The sequence below is a fragment of the Papilio polytes genome, unplaced genomic scaffold, assembly GCF_000836215.1.
Source record: "Papilio polytes unplaced genomic scaffold, Ppol_1.0 DF821289.1, whole genome shotgun sequence".
NCBI lineage: Eukaryota > Metazoa > Arthropoda > Insecta > Lepidoptera > Papilionidae > Papilio > Papilio polytes.
The window spans coordinates 2,418,161-2,437,588 of NW_013527915.1; the positions used below are offsets into that span (position 1 = coordinate 2,418,161).

Here is a 19,428-nt window from a genome sequence, read left to right on the forward strand (position 1 = left end):
AAATAATCTATGATACGTTTTCTACGGGTCCAGTGTATATAAAAATATCTTTTTAATACTAATTACAATAAATAAAAATTCAAGTTGAATCATTGCGTTTATTTACGTGTTAAAGGGCCTGTCCCACCAAACTGTAAATTATCTGATAACAATCCATGTAAAATATGAAATGGAAATATCGGATTTATCAGTGACGTCATTTTTAAGTTATCTGAGCCTCTATCAGCCAGTGGTGGGACAGACCCTTAATGTAATAAGTATTGAGGTCAATTTTTAGTCACAATTTTTAACATGTAACATTAGGTTATTTTTTTCTGATAGAATGAGACAGTAAATGCCTTAAAATTGCTTGCATTTTTTTAATAAATTGTTAACGAACAAACCTAATAAATGTGATGCTGCATTTGAATTTTTGATATGTTTTTTTACGATTTTTTCTTAATATTATTTATGTTGGATTGTTAATATATATGCAATTTAATTATTTTCCATATGGTATGTGATAAATAATAGATTTTACACTATAGTAAATGTTTTTATACCATTTATTTTTATCATTTTCTATTTTTCATAAGAATTTAATAATTGTGCTTTAAACTGTTGTTTTTACAAATGTAATGTTCGTAAGATACGGGTTTCTTACCATAATTGGATTATTTTAGCACCCGATATTTGCATGCCCCATGTTCACGGGCTGACTGAAGTGATGAGGTGTGAAAAAAGCAAAAACGACCCTAAATTTCGTCGCGAGATTTTGAGCTAAACTATTTAACTACGTTGTAGTCTTTGACTCCTAAAATCAAGCAAAAAATGGGACCCACCTGCAAACCTTTCGGATAAAAAAAGAATTATCAAAATCACTAGCGGCGAAGTATGCCGTAACACACATAAAAAAAATAAAAAATAACATGCAGACGACTTGAGTACCTCCTTCTTTTGGGAAGTTGGTCAAAAAAAAAAAACAATCCAATCGTGGTTAGAAACCAGTATCTTATAAACATTATAATGGTTACAGTATTTTATTGCTGTGGGATATATGTTTTTTCATAAAATAGTGTCTTCTGTAAATTGTACAATAAAAAAAAAATTAAATAATTACTTCTTTTATGAGCTGTTTCTTAAAGATTTGATTTTTTTTTATTTAAAACTGATAAAAAAAACCTCTATTTATTAATGTAATATTAACTTTGGCTCATTCTTTGTATGTTTTTTTCTCGAATGCTTGTTAACATGGTAACCCATCGTCATGCCAAAGTTTAAAGTTTAGTTATTCACACACATATTTAAAGTTATTTTAGTTAAGGTAATACAAAAATTATTATGAAAAATGTACATTTTTTTGTAATATTTCAAACATTATTATAAAAATGAGTTAACAGTCAATATGTGTGTAATAGAATATTGTACTTTTTTGTAACTTCTCTAACATGGAGTATTTTTACAAAAAGAAAAAAAAACTAGTGAATTATCATATCTGTATGAACATATATCTTTGATGAATTTTTTGCATGTTATAAAAGCAAAAAAAAAAATGGCGTGAGCAAAGGAAAAAATTATTTTCTAAATTAAACGGACATTTTTTGTTTAGCCTAAACCGATTTGATGAAGATAAAAGTATGCGTGAAAATGTATTGATGCAGAGAATTAGGGCCTGTCCCACCAAAATAATTGTCTGATAACAATCCAACATGTAAAATATGTGATGGAAATATCGGATTTGTTACCTTATCTGACATTGACGTCATTTTTTAGCTATCTGAGCCTCTATCAGCCAGTGGTGGGACAGGCCCTTGATGTTTTTTTAGATCTAAGTAAATATTATGGTGAATTAATTAATCAAGGCGTATTATTTTAACGCATTTTATTCCAAGGTATATGTTTTTAAGTTCAAATTATGAAATTAATTACACTTTTTTATTATCTTTTTACTGTTATACTTTTGTGTCACAAATTGTTATATTTTCAATGTTTTTTATTTTAGATAAATGTAATGTTTTGTGTAATTCATTCTCTAGAAGTGCCTTCCTCTATGTAATTAAAATTATTGATGTTTGTTTAAAACATTATTTATAATAGAGTAACAAGTTATGTTCAAATTAATAAATAAACATATTATAATTGCATTTTCAATATTCAAACCCTACATTTTTAGATTAAACCTTTTTAGACGAAGAGCAGCCTAAATCCTTCATCAGCCTAATTCCTCATTTTTCTTGGGCTGAGATAAAATATTTTACTATTTAAAAAAAATGCGAACAGGAAGGAAGGATCGTGCGGAGAATAAAGGAATTAAGCCAAATAATTAAAATAAAAATTTAATAAAAATAAAAATATATAAACAGCCTTGAAACGATTTGAAGATTTATTGATGAATCAAAGATTATTTGCAAAAAATGATAACTTATATTCTAATTTTAAAAATACATAAAAAAGTAAATATATATCTAAAAGAGGCTTATTACTTCACCAACACTATGTTCTTTAATTTACTTTAACTTTTAAATTTAAAAAACCACAATTTAAAGTACTCGAAAAGTTATTTTAGAAAACAAGAATTGTATTCTGATGCACTTATGTGTATTTAGTGGTAAAAAATCAAAAACAAGGTTATTTTACACCAAGATTTATTAACTGAAAATCACAACAGATACAAAATAATCAAATAAAAGTGAGCCATAGTGCATGGTCATTTTAGAAATAAATTGTGGTAAAAATATACAAATTGTATATATACATATTTTGAGACAATAGCTGTAGTGCTTTTATTTCTATCTTTCGCATTTTCTAGAAATATCTTATACGATAGATTCAGTGTTTTCTTTATATTTACTAATATCATGCTATTTTCATCCACATATTTACTGATTTTATTGGTATATATTTTGTGCTGTATTTAAAAATTTGCTGGCTATAGCCAGATTGATATAATTTTTTTTGCATGAAATAATACAATAGTTCACAACTATTTTCACAACACTAAAACTTTTTGGGCAATCAGTGCATGTTATGTGCAATTTTTTTTCTATGTTTTTAATAACCCACTTCACTCAATTCGCCAATAGGTGGCGCTATTACTAAGAAAATTCGTTTTACTTAACCGATTAGTATTTTTTTGTCACTTTTAATAAATTTTAATAGAACGAAAATATCTAAATGAACAAAGTTTACACCAAATGTTGTTAAATAAATTTATTTAGAGAAAGTTTAAACTACAAATGTAATATTCCCCAGAAAAATATAGAAAACCTAACAATAAAATTGACTTACAATACAATAATTCAATCTCACTCATCGTACACAAAAATAAAAAAAATCACAATTTAAAAATGTATTACAGACGTCGCTGGGACATTTGACAGAGTTGCCAATTTAGCTGTGATCACTGTCGGTGACGGAGCTCGTCATCCTGATGACGGGATTCTGCAAGGAGTCACTGGAGTCACATTCCACCATCAGGATATCATCAGGACTGTTACAATCGGAGTTACTTTCTGTATAAGTGCCTGTCGGAGATTTATCTTCTATAACCGCTTTTAAATACGATTCACGGTCCATCATAGTCGCGTCCCGAGCCAACGCCAACACATCTAAAGACATCATACTTTTAGACTTTTCAGTCTTACTTAAAGGATTCACAGTCTCGAAGATAACATCGCGACTGATTGACTTGGTCCTTGTCAAGTTAGACTCTGTCTTCCAGCTGTCGCTCGGCGGCTGACAGTTCCTATGCGCTGTGTTCGTGCTGGTGGTAGGAGCGCTCGAGTTCCGCGGAGAACTCGCTGTAAACTTGGATCTCTTCTGCTGATTGTTCTCCTTCATCATGAGCAGCTGATCCAATTTGTTTATAGTCTCGTTCAGTTCCTGCGTCCAAGCCTCATCCGTGTCCACATCACTTCGGTCTATCGGCTTCAGAGCGAGTTCTCTCACTCTCTTCCTCAGTTCTTGCAGACTTGGTTCTTCATCTTTTTCGAATTCTTTCGGTTCCAGTTGATTCTCATCATGTACGGGGTCCCGTTCTGCGCCGACGCCTGGCTCCCGTGGCCCGACAGGTATAGGGTCCTTACCCGGCGGGTACTCCCCCCTTCGTCTGTGTATCTCCTCGGATATTTCCTCTAACGCCTTCAGTGATGTCGCGTACCGGAATTTAGCATCTGCGATCAGACGCTGCAACTTCTCTATCTTCTCGTTCTGCATCTGGAGCTGTTCATCGCAAAGCTTCTTTTCCTCGAAATACAATCGGGATTTAATTATACTCCGTTTCAAGTTCTCCTCTAACTGAGTCACCTGAAACGATAAAATCTCGATTGACAATTCGTTGACAGATTCCCACACGAAATCATTTATCATCTACTTACGTTTTTCTCTGCCGTGATATATACCGCAGCTTTCTTTTGATGTTCACGTCCACTCTCAGTCTTTCTTTTTTCTGCATCCATAACCTATAATAACATATAATGGCATATAAATCAATAACACACTTTCATAATTGAAATATGCTTATTTACGATAGCAATGAGACTCTGACCTTGATGATGGCATGGTTGAGGACTTCCTGCCAGTTGCTGTCGAACTGCCACTCATCCTGTTTACTGACGAAGCGCTGCTCCGCCAAGCTCACCGTCTCCTTGGCCGCTGCATGCAGCTCTGAGAACAAGTATACTTTATATCTTCTGAACTGGAATAAATGAATCTGACGCCATTATATACTGCAATACAAAAATCTTTTGGCCACAATATTTTTCCGATAAAATTTTTCTTGGCGATTGTACATTGTTCGTTATATCAGATCAGATTGCGTAAACCAAAGTTGTGGTGCATTAAAACGACGCATTGCAGTTATAACATTTCATCGGTCAACTTACTGGCTTAATATAAAACGAGCTGTCGCTTACAAACTTCGGTAGCGAAAGTGGACTACCTATACGCCATTTTGACAGCACGGAATTTCAAAAGTAGCCTATATATGCCTATCTGTGTCAACTATCCTCCACTAAAAGTCCAGTCGAAAACAGCCCAGCCGTTTCGGACATTAACAGGAACAAACGCTGCTTGGACAGAGAGATAGACAATTCTTTTTTAAATGTAATTCGCTATAATACGCAAATAATCTTCCCGCAAACTGAAATTCTACTTTTAATATTACAGATACTCCAATTTTATTATATGTATAGTACAGGTCGTTCTAACATCGCTATCAAATACAAACACAGTTCCCGCAAGGTCAGAGATATCGCTGTTTTTATAAACGCACGTATTGCCTGTACTGAGGCGGAGGCAAACAACCAAACGGTTATTAATTCAATGAATACCATTAACATAGAAGTATCTACTATTCAAAGAAGTCTTCAATCTTCCGGTCAAATTTAGTTTTAAACTTAGGAATAAACTAAGTATAAGCAAATATAACAAATTTAGCTTCACCATTTCAAGATTAGAATCTGCGATAAACTATTTTTATTATGAGAATGCAAAACTAGCAAAAAAATTTAGATAAAGTGGAACGATAGCCTACTTCCGGTAGCCAAGCCCTCGCACAAAAGGTTACGACCTTACTTTATGATTTATACTCGTCAGTAATAAAAAAAATATTCTTTAGATATACGAACCTCGTGTATTTAAGTTTAGTGGTCTTTTGAATACATTACATGTCACATTCATATGCAAATACGAATTGACATAACGTTAAAACCTCTCCTAAAAGCTAACTATAACCAGAATACATAATCCTTGCAGTGTTAATATTGCTATACTTTTCTCTCTTCAAAAAACAGAAACAGCGGTATCAATAACATTCTATGTTGATAGAATTTCAAGGTTATGTACAGTCAGGCAAAAATGTACACATTTAAAATTTCAAAAACTTGTTTATCTATGCTTTGGTGTAAAAATCATCTCAAAATATGGAACAAAGTATGTGTGCTTCCGACCATTACATACTAGTACGTGTTTTTGAAACAGAACGTTCATAGATTTGTAGATTTGTTATTCACATTTATGGGGCTGACTGTACACTTATATACAAAACAAATGAAGCTCAATTGAAAATAATTAAAATAATTATTCCTCATTAATACTAAAATAGTTTTATCTAAAAAACAATTTACTGTTGCAGCAAATAAATATCTTTAACATAATCCATTTATTAATATATACACTCGTCACATAAAAAATAATTTACTGGACCAATTCCTAACATTTTTCTCGATATGCAGTTTAATTCCTACTAAAAACCACTATAAGTTGGTATCTAATATCAAGGCCTTGTATAGCGCTACTCGGTCAAGTGCAAGTGGCGCCGGAAATATACGCTATCATTTTGATAGCAGCATTTTTACGTAGATATACCAACATAATCAGCTGTTAATCAAATAATCGCGAACCTCGAAATTAACAGTGATTATCTATTTTTAAGTTGATAGTCGCTTTTGAATGTTTACAAATACTTTAGTAGATCAACAACCTAAGAGATATACGAGTTTTCAAAGTTTCTACGTCTACCGAAACTAAAAAAAACCTTTCATTATAATTGTGTTTCGTCTGATGACTGTGGTACAGGAGGCCTAATTTTAGTCCCTTTCATTTCCACCCTTTTCTTAAGAGAAAACGATGGGAAGTAAAAGTGGATTTGACGGCGGAGACGCATAGGAAGGGGAAATATCCTGTTTAGGTGCGTCTCCTCTTCCGTCGATTAAGGGCAGGCAAAGCATATGCAATTGCGGATGTCTATTGCCAGCAGTCGCTTTGCCATTTCGGCGAATTCAGGAGGTTTTTATATAAAATAAAAAAACAATAGAAACCCGATCAAATGTCAAATTCTCAAGTGTGTATACTTACCACTGGCTCGTTGAAACTGCACCGCGGCTCGCTGGCAGTCTGTCCTCGCAGCGGCTGCAGCCTCCACCGCCTTGTGGTACGGCCGGGACCTGTCCACGCAGCTGCCCAACCGCTTGCTGAGCGTCTGCAGCCGACGCGAAGTCTCGTTCAATAGCAGATGAAATGTTTTTACTGACTCCTGGAAGATTTTAATAAAACTTAAATTATAAAAGATACTTTCTACATTAAAATAATATTGTCAGTCTTATATACTAATATTATAAATAGGATAGATTTGTATTTTTGTATGTATTTAAATAATTCGAAAACTACTGAACTTATTTTAAAAATTCTAGTTAGAAATTAGTATAGTATTTTTTAATTTAATACGGGCGAAGTCGCGAGCAACAGCTATTCCGAATTATACTGTATCTAGTAGAGCTTTATCTCATCTGACTCGAAGGACCAAAATTTAAAAATGGTCGTTGGAACGAATATTAAAAGAAAACAACTCCTGTACCATGTTATTGCCACTTTAAAAACATAAACGTTTATATAACTCTATTTTATATACGAAGAAATTAACAATAACAGTATCACGGTATTTCCTTCGGCATTGACAATGACCGAGCAACCTCACTATACAGTGCGAGGCGGAACGGACAACCGATAAGCCATTTCCGTTCGCAACCAAACTGACAGATGTTACGATGATTGACGATAGGGGTCGTAACTGTTTTGTTCAAAGCAATATAATAGAAGTAGGAAACGTAGCTTTTACCTATTTAAATAACTTCCTGATAGTAAGTTAAAGGGAATTAAAAATAAATGAGAATAAAAAAACTTTTTTAAAGTACTAATTGGTGACTAAAATTAACAAAATAAACGCTAGTATTGATGGTATTCTGTTAGTAGGATATAGTGAACTTTGCCATAAACTATTACTAATAAGGTTGCGTTTACATTGGATTTGTTAACCCCTTAGTGTACGTTTAGTCTGAAAATTACACTTAGGGTCCTTGGGTCAATACTCCAGTCTACTTAACAAGCGTGGGAGAATGAAATCGCGTACTTTATATAAAATTGATAATAATTGAATAATGTATGCGAGTTCCCGCATACCGATATTGATAAATTAAGTACGTTTCATTTCCTCTCCGTTAGGGGGATTCAATGTAAAACTATGCATGTCATGCAATTTTGCAATAATAAAAACAATGGGCAATATGCATATGACGCCAAATTGTACCAAACTTTTTTAAAGTATACTTTATTACTATAAAAACATCATTGCAAAGTTTTTTTAAATATAATGTGATTCAGTAGCAAAATTAAATCATTAAAAAGTGTCTTTTTTTCAAATTCTCTCGCTAAGTTCTAAAACGCATACTATAGGTCGAAGGAAGTGGCTAATATGGCGTCGCTATCTTTTGAATACACAGTTCATTTACGTTGTTTTTTACATCGAAGTGACATCTGAGCGTATGTTACGAATGGAATATGACGATTGACGTCAATTGTCTCATGACAACTCCGGTCGCGTTTTAGTCGCTCGAAAATGGTCGTAATTATATTTTATTATTTTTAGCTCAATGGTTAAATATTATCGCGTCAATATTTTATGACAAGTAGAATCGTTTAAAGAAGAAAAAAATACATGCATATTCCCTATTGTTAGGTTTCATGACCATATTCCTACTACGATTAGGTTATATGTAGTAATATATTTTAATGGTTTATGACCATAACCACAACAAATTACTTCAACGACGTTAAGGGCCTGTCCCCTAATTATAGTCTGATAACAATCCAACACATAAAATATGTGATGGTGATCGAATTTTGTTTCCTTATCTGACAGAAACATAATTTTTAAGCCAGTGGTGGGACAGGCCCTTTATCTAACTAATACAACAAGTGCAATAATTTGAATGAAAACAACTAGTCTCATAAAAATGTATAAAAGTTGCAGTGTTCAGTGACTTGTCAGGAAAAGTCCGTTACGCCCGTCGACGACGCATAAATACCCCCCCTTTATTTTGCTAAAATTGCTTTTCGTAAAGTACTCATTTATTATCTTGTTACACTTGGTTACTTTGTGCTCATACTTGTACAAAAGCAAATTAGAATATTGCGTAAGTCACTCAGACACAATATTACAAACATATTAAAAAAAAACGTAGGTATGTTAGACCGTTAGACATTTTCATAGTATTCGAGTTTACCTTGACATCTTTAAAAGCGAAGTTAGGATTTAAATTGTACGAAAAAATATAGATAAATCAAGTATTGATATATTTAGCCTTGGAACTACAATTTTTTACTTAAATAAAGCGAATAGAACTGTAAAGTCTATATTTGCCAAAGTATAGCACAGATCACTACAATACGATACGAATGACTAAATTCATGCAAGGTGAGAGCTCTCACCTTGCATTTAATACCTTCCTTGATACCATAAACGTGTGCGACTTCGTTGGCTGTATACATAATGCAATGCGCCGTGAGCCGTGAGCAATTGACCCCGTGTCGTGGGCCCCTACACGCCATGCTAGCTGCTCTTCACAACGCATGCAAATCACATAACGGTCTCATGGGTGTATGAATGGCGTTCTATTTTTAAAAACATTACGCTGCCATAGCTTCCTAATGCCAGTTACGAACGCTCAGTTCTAACAATTATAACTGAAGAGTCGAACTGATCAGTTAAAAATATAACTTGTAGGGACAATTATAATTGTCAGATAGATCAGTTAAACTTCAACTGTTCAGATAAATCTGTCAGAATTGAATGTTTCAAATCCACAAGATTTGTTCTAGAGATATAGCACGGGATTCCATACAAATGGATGTTTCTCACGACTAGCCGTTATAAGTGGAAATACGTACTAACGGAAAACAGAGGTATTGAAATACTTTCCCTTATAAAACCATAAATATAACGAAAGTAAATACGTATTGACAAAGAAACTCATTTCCTGTCTTCATTTCCTATTTGATTTATGTACGAAGTAGCTTAAGACGGATACAAATTGAGTGCAATCCATAAAAATTCTTCCAGTAATATAAAAGAGAAATGCTTTGCTATTTGGAATGTTACCAAATAAAGTTGGCACAATAGACATGGTCAAGAGGTAAGAAGACACTTATTTACTAGCAGTTCCGTGCGGCTTCATCCGTATCAAATTATAAAAACTTTATTCTATTGTTTACATTTGTTAAATTCTCAATTTCAAATGCCAAAATTATTGTTAACATAATAACAGCTTCCTTAATGTTGGCAGCTTGTACTTTATGGTCACTTTCGCACGTGAAGTTTTTTTTTTTCAATTTACATGCCCCTTAAGTTTAATAGCGTGAAAATATATATCCTAAAGCGTGTCGAAAGTGTAGGCCTTTTTATAAAGAATCATTCAAAAATATGCTGTGATTGCTGACGTTACGCCACAAGTAGTGTGTATTTACGATTTATTATATTAAAAAAGTAAAGTATAGAGTATAAATTACGTAAAAATTACGTAAATTTAAACAAAAGCTGACATGCTTCACTGTGAAGTTAAAACCAATTCAACCGGGAATCGGGATGTGAGTTTTTAATTAACTGTGCTAAATAAGTTAGCTGAGGTTTTTTAGACGTTGGTCTTAATTATCCCGTGTTAGTTCTAATTGATCTAACTGGAAGATTTTTATAACTTCATTGCGTAAGGCTTAAAAAAGGTTTATTGTACAAACAGTAGTATTTACTAACGTTAACTTATAAACGTAATTAAAAACATATATTAATTACTGTCTTGTGAAAGGTTTTAATCTATACTTCTATTTCTATATCTATACTTTTATAATAAAGCGTAAACACACACTTCTTTGTGGCGTAAAATGTCAGCAATCACAGCAAATTTTTGAATAATTCTTTCTTTTATAAAAAGCCCTACACTTACGAAACGCTTTAGGCTATATATTTTCACACTATTAAACTTAAGGGGCATGTAAATTGAAAACTTCACGTGGGAAAGGGACCATTAAGTACAAGCTGCCAACATTAATAGATCAAGGTTGTCATTTATTTTTTACATTTGACAAACGTAAACAATAAAGTAATTATTATAATTTGATGCGGATGAAGTCGCACGAAAACATCTAGTTTTATATACAAGTTCTGAAGAAAAACCTTTATTTCTCTTTAACTAAGAAAGTTAATAAGGCAGGCAACCGACACTAAACCGGTACCCAGCCCAGTTCGAGTCCGGCCATAACTGGATGAGTTTCAACTGTGACGTAACCTGGTAGGACGTCTGTGCAAATAAGACCGCGTTTACATAAAATTATCAGCCAACATGTCAATCATGTTTTATTCCATAGATTGCACTCTTATTCACGTTAAGTGGACAATATGCGTTTAGTCTAATGCTTTGTTTCAAAGTGAATATCACAATAAGGCCGCGAGTCGATAGTCGATAGTGAGAACATACCCTTATACTACGTAATTTTCAGATTGAGATTATTTCAAGGTTAAAGTATGACATTTTAGATGAAATATCAAAATCAAGATCCAATTTACTTAATATATTACGTATTGAAAACAATTTCATTTATTTTATTGAGTTTATTTTTAAATCTCTGAGGTGATGCAATGATCACGAGTTGGTGGTAAATGTTTGACTTTCGGTTTTTTTTCTATTATCAACATTTAATAAATTTAACTACAAGTATTAAGTTATTTCCTGACTAGTTCTAGTACTGCTAACTTCTAGTATTAATTAGTAACACTATATATAGAGTACACTTTGTTCCTATTTCATTAAGACCAATGAAATCCATTGGAAACGGGGTCAGCTAATAAAAAGTGTACATACGTTAATTGTCGGTGGAAATAATCAGGTCACGAGCGTAGATTTTGTTATTTATTTGTACAAACAGACATTTTTCTATATAACCTGGATAATCTAACAGTGGTTTTATTTATAAATATATGCGTAACCACTCATATTAATAATTATGCTTAGTAATTAAAAGTTTATGGTTCTAGAACATTCAAGGAATTAACTCATCGATAAATTACCTAGTAAAAAATTAGTGTTAGGTTGACCTAATCAGCGGAGTAAAACTAAAATTACGTAGTTCGGAAACGCATTTCGTTAAGTTATCAAATCAAAAACACTAAAATAAATGCTTAAATGTAACTCGGAAAACGGCTATAAGTCAATAATCAAATATATACAGTTCTAATTAAATAAAAAAAAATATATGATGTAACTCACATCTAATTCCAGCTCGAGCTTATTAATTTCGTCAGTGGCTGCATTCAGTTTCTCCAATTCAACCTGAAAGTTGACGAACAGCTTGAGACAGTCACAGGGCACTCGTACTTCATACTCCCACACATGTGGCAGCAGCAAGCAACACGTAGAGACGGGAAACTTGAACATCGCAACTACAAACGCTAAAACTCTTATCATTTTCAAGATAACCAACTTATCTGTACCTTACGGAGATGTTTCCTGTCCCTACAAGCGAGATACAGAATAAAAAAATGTACTTACTTATTGTTTTCTATCATGTTTCAATGGAAAGAAAATCGCAATATATATAATTAATTACATTTTTATTCCAAATAATCATGATGTAAATTGTTAACATATACGCTAGAATACATGCCGTAAATTTTACCATACAAAAATACTTCAATACACATTTTTTCATCGTCCAATTACAGCGCAGATTTTATTCAATTTGATAAAAGAGACTGTGAGAAACTGCCAATCAGAAATTAATTTATATAAATAAATATAACTTAGTATAAAAGTTAAATAACAAAGCAATGGAATGGTTCGGTTGTACTAGAGTAGGTTTTGAACTAGTTATGATTTTCTCATTAAAACAATACCCACTAAGAAAAAAAATCTTTACATATTTCCACATAACATAACAGAAAATTAAACAAATCATAAAAAATGAGATTACATGCGAGTAAATTTATAATATTAGCTACAATGTATAGCAAAGAAATCCTCCTAACAATTTAAAATAACTAAAACATTTTTACGGTGGTCGTAATTCTAAATGCTGTCTTGTGACGTGGGATTTTATAATTTATGACACGTACATAACACTTTTAGAGATTCAATTACATACAATTTATCTAATTGAACCCAATTTAATTGGTGCAAATAGTTACGAAAGTAACATTATATGGTTGCATCTGTTTCATAACTGGCGTTTATTACTTTTAGGCCTCTAAAAGTTGTAATACACAATATTATATTTCTGTCGTTTTTCAAGTATGTAAAAAATGTGCAAAAACATCAAAGTCATTGATTGTTTACATTACAATTTATCTTTATACATTAAAGAAATTGCAGTTATTATAGGGCAAAGTTAATTATTATTGTTTTTAAAAATTAATTAATTGAAAGTCAATCACTGCTAAAACATTGACCTCAGTAAACAATATATTCAAGATACAAAAAAAATACATATGAATTAATTACACAAAATGTTAAAGCTTGCTTTTATTGGTATTGGGCTATAATTTTTATACTCTCTTAAAAGATGAATTATGTAAAACCATGCAATGTTTTAATTGGCAATGGTATACCATTTAAATGGAATTTCATACATTATGTAAATGTTAAACTGTATAATGGCACATCTATTTTGAGAAATAATTTATATAGACAAAGTTATATGACAAATTAAATGTTAATCTAGTAACTAAGTATTAAAACAATTGACATTTTTATTACAATCCAAAGGTAAATTAAAATGGACAGGAAACAATCCTATAAGGTACAAACATTCACATCAAATGTTGCTTTACATATAAGCATTCTGTACATAGAAAGAAACATTACAATTTAATTCATAAGGAATTGGACCAATCAGTAAAAATCACTATCACATATGTATTTGCCGGAAACGAAACGACGTTTCACTAAAGACAGGCGATATCCACTACCAACTAGTTCAAACTCTATACCGGATAGAGTTGCCCCTTCACAGTTAAACTGCGCTGAAATAGTTCCTTTAGATGACGGCCCATTGTTCAGTTCAAACCGAGCTCTTAATGACCCTACCCCTCTATCTTCGGAGTGCTGAGACAGTTCAGTAAATCTCCATAATGCTTGACCATTATCTCCGTTCCAAACACTCTTAGGCATCGCTATAATATTCTTAACACCTGCATTAATTGGTACACAAATTGATACATTCAGAAGTGGAGATGGTGGACTCATCGCATGAAGATTGTATTTATAATCAACTTTGAGATCTGTGTGATCTTGTTCGCATTTCCAATAAGAAACTAATTGAAAGGGACACGACGCTGCTCCAGTTTTCGGTCGTATTTGATACTTTAATATATCTACATTGAAATATTGAGCGGTTGGATTCTTTTCAGATTGTCTTTTCAACAATGATGTTAACGCTGGCATGTTGAAATCAACAACAGTTGCATCTCTTGTCGACATCATTGTGTTAATGCTAATCAACTGCTTGTTAGGTAACACATTGTCTAGTCTATGTATATTTTTCAGTCTGAAACATAATTTTGCTGGGTTGGGATTGTTAGCTAACACACCTACTATACCAGTTGGGAATGATAACATCATGTCTCCTGACATTTTCACTTGACATTTACTCTCTTCAGTTCCTCTAAAATAGGAGTGAATAATTTCATGAAAAGCTACAGCAAGGGGTATAGTATCTGCCATACCTATTGTAAGGGGAGAAGGACCTCTAGATCCCGAAGATCCAGCTGCTCGGAAGTCTCCTTCTGATCGCCGTGAAGGTGGTCGTGGGAGCGAAATAGTTGTTATTGTAGGAGTAGATGTTCTGAAGTTAGATTGCCCCAAGTCTCCAACTTCAGAGAAAAGATCCCCAACATCGGCAGTTGAAACTGGAGTAGGACTTTCTAATAAATGTGACTGATTAGGTTGCAAAGGTGCATATGGGTTAGAGGCATTATTACCATGTGGTGAAGCTGGATTGCTGATGTTTGGACTTTGAAAGAAATTGATATCAAGGAGGTCACTACTGGCTTTACTTGTGTTTGCATTGGAGCCTCTGCGAGTTGTACCAATTTTGTATAAAGAGATATTTTCAACAGTGGCTCTCAACTCATCTACACTGGCTGACATGGGGGCACTACCATTACTTATTGGTTTAATCTCAACATGAATCTTCTGTTCTCTTTCTTCCTCAGAATCTGAGTCAGAAGAAGAGTACACACTACCTTTTTCATCTTTAGGTCTTATACAGAACCCTTCCTCATCAACCTCTGGGGAATTCATTAAATCATCTTTTGTAGGCACATCTTCCTCTTTCTCTTCTAAATCGGACCTATCACCTGCATTTGAATTCTCTGAAATTTCATCTTTTTTCTTTTTCAATTTCTTATTTTTAGTTTTTGTACGTCTACTGCGAAACCATTTAGATTCACGGAATGTTGATCGTCCCATATTATCATCTTTATCCTGAGCTGCTGGTGTAGCAGAAGTGCCGCTAGGACTGGATGGAGCTGAGCATGGTGCTGCACCTTCAGCACTAACACTAGGCTCATCTTTACTTTGAAAATTTGGTGTAAACAAATTAAGAAGAGATGTAGTTCTTCTGGATGTTTTTGTAACAAATGACTGTTGATCCTTTTTAGCAACATTTTTAGGAGCCGGTTGTGGTTTATGTGATCCATTAGAGATGGTTGATATTTGATCTGCTTCTGAAATAGAATTATTTGCAGAACCAGGTTTAGGAAGTGCTGGCGGCAGTTCTACAAGATTGGCTTTATCTATGGCATTATATTTTTCTACAAGAAACTGTTCTAACAACTTATCAACGGTCAACTCTAGGCACTGATGTTTAAAATCTCTATGAACTTGTCCCATCATGTCATGGTTGTTCTGGATTATGTCTGCGTAAACATTTACAAATTGTTTCATTTGTTTTAAATGGGCTTCTTCCACATCTTGGAAATGTTTACAAGTTTGAGTCATTTTCTTTTCAAAATCTTGTTTAACAAGATTATACTTTTCCGCTAGTTGTCTATAGTCCTCATGAAGTTTTTTCAGTTTCACTTCAGATTTTTCAATATCTTTAGCAGATGCATTATCTTTGCGTTGTTTCTCGAGCTCTGTTGACTTAGATGTGTACACATCCTTAGCTTTCTGTAATGCTTGCTTTGTGCTTTGTATTAGTAAAACAACTTCTAATGTACTTGATTCTGAGTCCTTAACAGCTTTATGCTTTTTGTGTAACTCCTCTGCATAACGAGCTACATCTTTGACAAGTTCACCAACTTTCTGGAACATATGCTGATGTAAATTGGATAATTTTTCAGCTGAACATTTCAGAACTGTCCAGAAAGGTGCAAACGTACCCTGTGCGCAATTACTATTTGCCTGTTTAGATAGTTTAGTCAACAATTTAGAATTCGTCTCTTCAATATTTGACCGCTCCCTAAGATACTCCGAGAGTTCTTTGCTGGCTATAAATCCGAATTTCATGTTTTGATATAAAATATCATATCCATAATGCTCGTTGGCGAAATAATCTACGAAGTTGACACTCATCTTTGCAGTTACAAAGGTGAACAATTAAAGTTATTCAATATATTGTCACTCACTGACCTGTATTCTAGGATCGAGCTCAGTATCACCATTGTCATCAGCTGGAATAGTAAATGAAGATTCCTCCATTGTGGTACTTAGGAGAGGAAGCCACCCAATCACCTAAATTACATCACTGACACAATAGCGTATGGCGTCACTTAATTTACACTGGTTTTTTTTATTAAATATACATCACTATACTATTTTTCCAATTTATAAAGTTAAATATCAGGCACGCAACATACAGGTCATACAAATCTTGAATTTAATTTAATAATAAAATTTAGAAATTTTCATTCAAGATGACGTCCACTCTCATGACGTCAAATCATAATAATAGACAAGGTTTTGTTTTAATTTCCACTCTAACGTACAGATTATATTTTTTTAAATATTTCAGACAATCGATTACGTGCGTATGAGTGAATAAAATTGTATGCGAACATCTAAAAAATGTTACAAACACTTCCTACACAGCCCTAACGATATTACTCCGGACGGTGAGGGACACAAATACTACCGTTTTCAAAAATCGTGTTAACTATTTAATTATAATATGTCAATAAATGTGTTATAATTGCAATAAAAATAAGAGTAAATGAAATGGCGAGATTTATGTGATCATTATTCATTAGATGAAGTTTCTTTCGCATGCTCTTTTTGAAATATCGATTTTATGCTATTATTAGGTTCTGGATTTAAATTTATACTCATCTTTAGGGATTTAAAAAGAATATTTTTGTCTGTAATAGTTCGTCGATCTACAAAAATTTTTAGACCATGCTGTTTACAACATTAGATGTTAAATTAAAATTTTGTAACTTACAAACTTATTGCAGATTGCAATGTGAGAAAATAAAGGCGATAGAAAAGACACCAGTTTTCGGATTGCAGTAAGTTATTCGATTTCCAATAAAAATCGATTCCATTAAAAGGCCTTTTAAAAAATTATTGTAATTGTCTATGGATATAATGATATTTCGTTACGGTGTTGCTAATTGTGTAGATCAGGATTTGGTGTCTCTTTCTCACCTGAGGGATTCTCTCGTAAATGACTTAAGCGGGAGGAGCACGGCATATTTTCTTTGTTGATATTTATTTCGGACGGATAACGATGCTTTTTTATGTGTCGAATTTGACGTAAAACAACTTCAATTTGATCCAGCTTCGTTGTTTCATTACGAAGAGTTTCAGTTTTATTGGAATTTCATTCTATGAGTGACATAAGTAACAGTTGCAATTTTTCACCCGAGCTCTTGATTCAAGTGCGTGTATTCAGAGTTTGTTTCTGAGACGGCGATTGTAGTCAATCTGTATGCAACTGTTACGCGTTACCTCGACTATGTCTTACCAAGGATCACCATATTCGGGCCCGGGTGACGACTATGATTTCGAAGACGACGGGTACGACGATTTAGATGAATACAGGGATCAAGAGGACCCGTTACCACCACCTCCAGTCGACGACAGCGATGAAGGTAAGAATGTTTTGTTTACGAACTATTTAGCCTATTTTGGCGTTGTATTACTGTCATAGATGCTACAACCTGTTATTCCTGACAAGTGACTTCGTCTAAAGCTTGTAAACAGAGGTTATGTAATATTGATAAGGTTAGAAAATATTTATACCATACTTTATATACTTCCCGCCTTTTGGTGTCTGGTTAGTTGGTGACGTAATACGCTCGATTAGGCTTCGCTTTCACCTTTCCAAGGACCATTCTTGTTGAAAATTAGACAAATGTACATGTGGCTCTTTTTAAATCCACACTTAAAAATTATCACAATGGTCATTATTATTGTAAAGGTTAGTACTGAGAATTTTATATATTAATGTTAAAATAATTTTGTCCCATTGGAGTATAAAACCATGATTTTTTTTATCTTAGATACAGAAGAAGCAAGTGAGACAGATATACCTAATAATGATGAACCAGTGGAGATCAAGGAACAGTAAGTTATATTTTTTCATATCAAAGTTAATTGTCTTAAACTATAAGTTGTCCTGTCCTGTTCCTGTCAAGATCATGAAAAAATTCTGTTACTGTCAATAAAAAACTTTGTAAAAAATTACCAACGATTTTTTAATAAATAAAAGAAATATTAATAATTATAAAACCTAGGTTTTATTACAGTAAATGCATATTTTAGACTATCTAAGACAAAAACAAGCCCTTAATCTCATTGCATATATCTTAGCTTGATATAAAATAAGTAGATCACTTTTTAATAATACAGATGTTTTATCAAATACTAGCTGTTGCTAGCAACTTCTCCTGCGTTAAGTTAATAAAATAGTAAAAATGTAGCCTATGTAACTCAATGAATACATAGCTATTTAATGTTGCAAGAATTTCTGAAATCAGTCCAGTAGTTTTTGAGTTATTTCAATACATAAAAAAAATCTAAAAATACAAATCTTTCCTCTTTATAATATTAGTATAGATTCATGTATTTGTAAATATATTTCAGAATGTATCAAGATAAGTTAGTAAATCTAAAAAAGCAACTACAGCAGTTAGAAGATGGAGTACATCCAGAGTTCCTGAGGAGGGTCAAAAGGCTGGAGCATCAACTACATGAGAGATTAAGACTTAACAAGATATATAAGTTAGTTTTTTTTACTAAGTAATAGCTGTTATCCACAACTCTATTAAAAAAAAAATTAAGCTGAACTTTAAACTAATCTGCGACTGTCTCCAGCTCACCACCGGTGTTACCAACACCACTTACAACCAGATTTGTACATATAATAAGCTACAATTTGGTATATATAGTTTAAAAATAAAAAAAGTGGACAGACATAAATGTTTTACTTTGATATAGTGTTATATCTGAGTTCACTTGTATGCACATTCAGTATCTTATTTATCTATTAAATTGATATTATAAAGAAAATTTTTGTTCCCATTGAGTTAATTTTTTTTCTTTTTATAGAGATCACATGCATGATGTTGTAGAGAGAGAATATATATCAGAGAAGAAAGCAGCGGCTAAAGAATTTGAAGAGAAG

The 19,428-nt window shown here is 32.9% G+C and overlaps 3 protein-coding genes across 3 annotated transcripts in view; 1 reads left to right on the plus strand and 2 right to left on the minus strand.

Moving 5' to 3' along the window:
• Positions 1 to 3,258: 3,258 nt before the first annotated feature.
• On the minus strand, positions 3,259 to 16,742 carry LOC106109301 (SH3 domain-binding protein 5 homolog). Its single transcript, XM_013290750.1, has 6 exons — positions 16,434 to 16,742; positions 12,072 to 12,134; positions 6,835 to 7,012; positions 4,526 to 4,644; positions 4,356 to 4,439; positions 3,259 to 4,284 (listed from the first exon to the last, which is right to left on the minus strand). The coding sequence occupies exons 1-6, from the start codon at positions 16,500 to 16,502 to the stop codon at positions 3,370 to 3,372; spliced, it is 1,428 nt and encodes a 475-aa protein (XP_013146204.1). The 5' UTR covers positions 16,503 to 16,742; the 3' UTR covers positions 3,259 to 3,369.
• Positions 12,399 to 16,498, minus strand: LOC106109299 (F-BAR domain only protein 2). The gene has a single exon (XM_013290747.1). The coding sequence runs from the start codon at positions 16,374 to 16,376 to the stop codon at positions 13,692 to 13,694; it is 2,685 nt and encodes an 894-aa protein (XP_013146201.1). The 5' UTR covers positions 16,377 to 16,498; the 3' UTR covers positions 12,399 to 13,691.
• Positions 16,743 to 17,510: 768 nt separating the features above from the next.
• The window catches only part of LOC106109088 (sin3 histone deacetylase corepressor complex component SDS3), a 5,940-nt gene continuing 4,022 nt past the window's right edge, over positions 17,511 to 19,428 (plus strand). The window contains exons 1-4 of the mRNA XM_013290491.1: positions 17,511 to 17,893; positions 18,305 to 18,368; positions 18,888 to 19,025; positions 19,353 to 19,428. Coding sequence (XP_013145945.1) covers positions 17,731 to 17,893; positions 18,305 to 18,368; positions 18,888 to 19,025; positions 19,353 to 19,428 — 441 coding nt within the window. The 5' untranslated portion in view covers positions 17,511 to 17,730. The remainder of the gene's footprint in view (positions 17,894 to 18,304; positions 18,369 to 18,887; positions 19,026 to 19,352) is intronic.

Coding starts and splice junctions, on each gene's coding strand:
- LOC106109299 (XM_013290747.1), bottom strand. CDS start 16,376: ATGAGTGTCAACTTCGTAGATTATTTCGCCAACGAGCATTATGGATAT.
- LOC106109301 (XM_013290750.1), bottom strand. CDS start 16,502: ATGGAGGAATCTTCATTTACTATTCCAGCTGATGACAATGGTGATACT. Junction 12,135..16,433: donor AGCTCGATCCTAGAATACAG/GTCAGTGAGTGA, acceptor GTCAACTTTCAG/GTTGAATTGGAGAAACTGAA. Junction 7,013..12,071: donor AGCTCGAGCTGGAATTAGAT/GTGAGTTACATC, acceptor AAAATCTTCCAG/GAGTCAGTAAAAACATTTCA.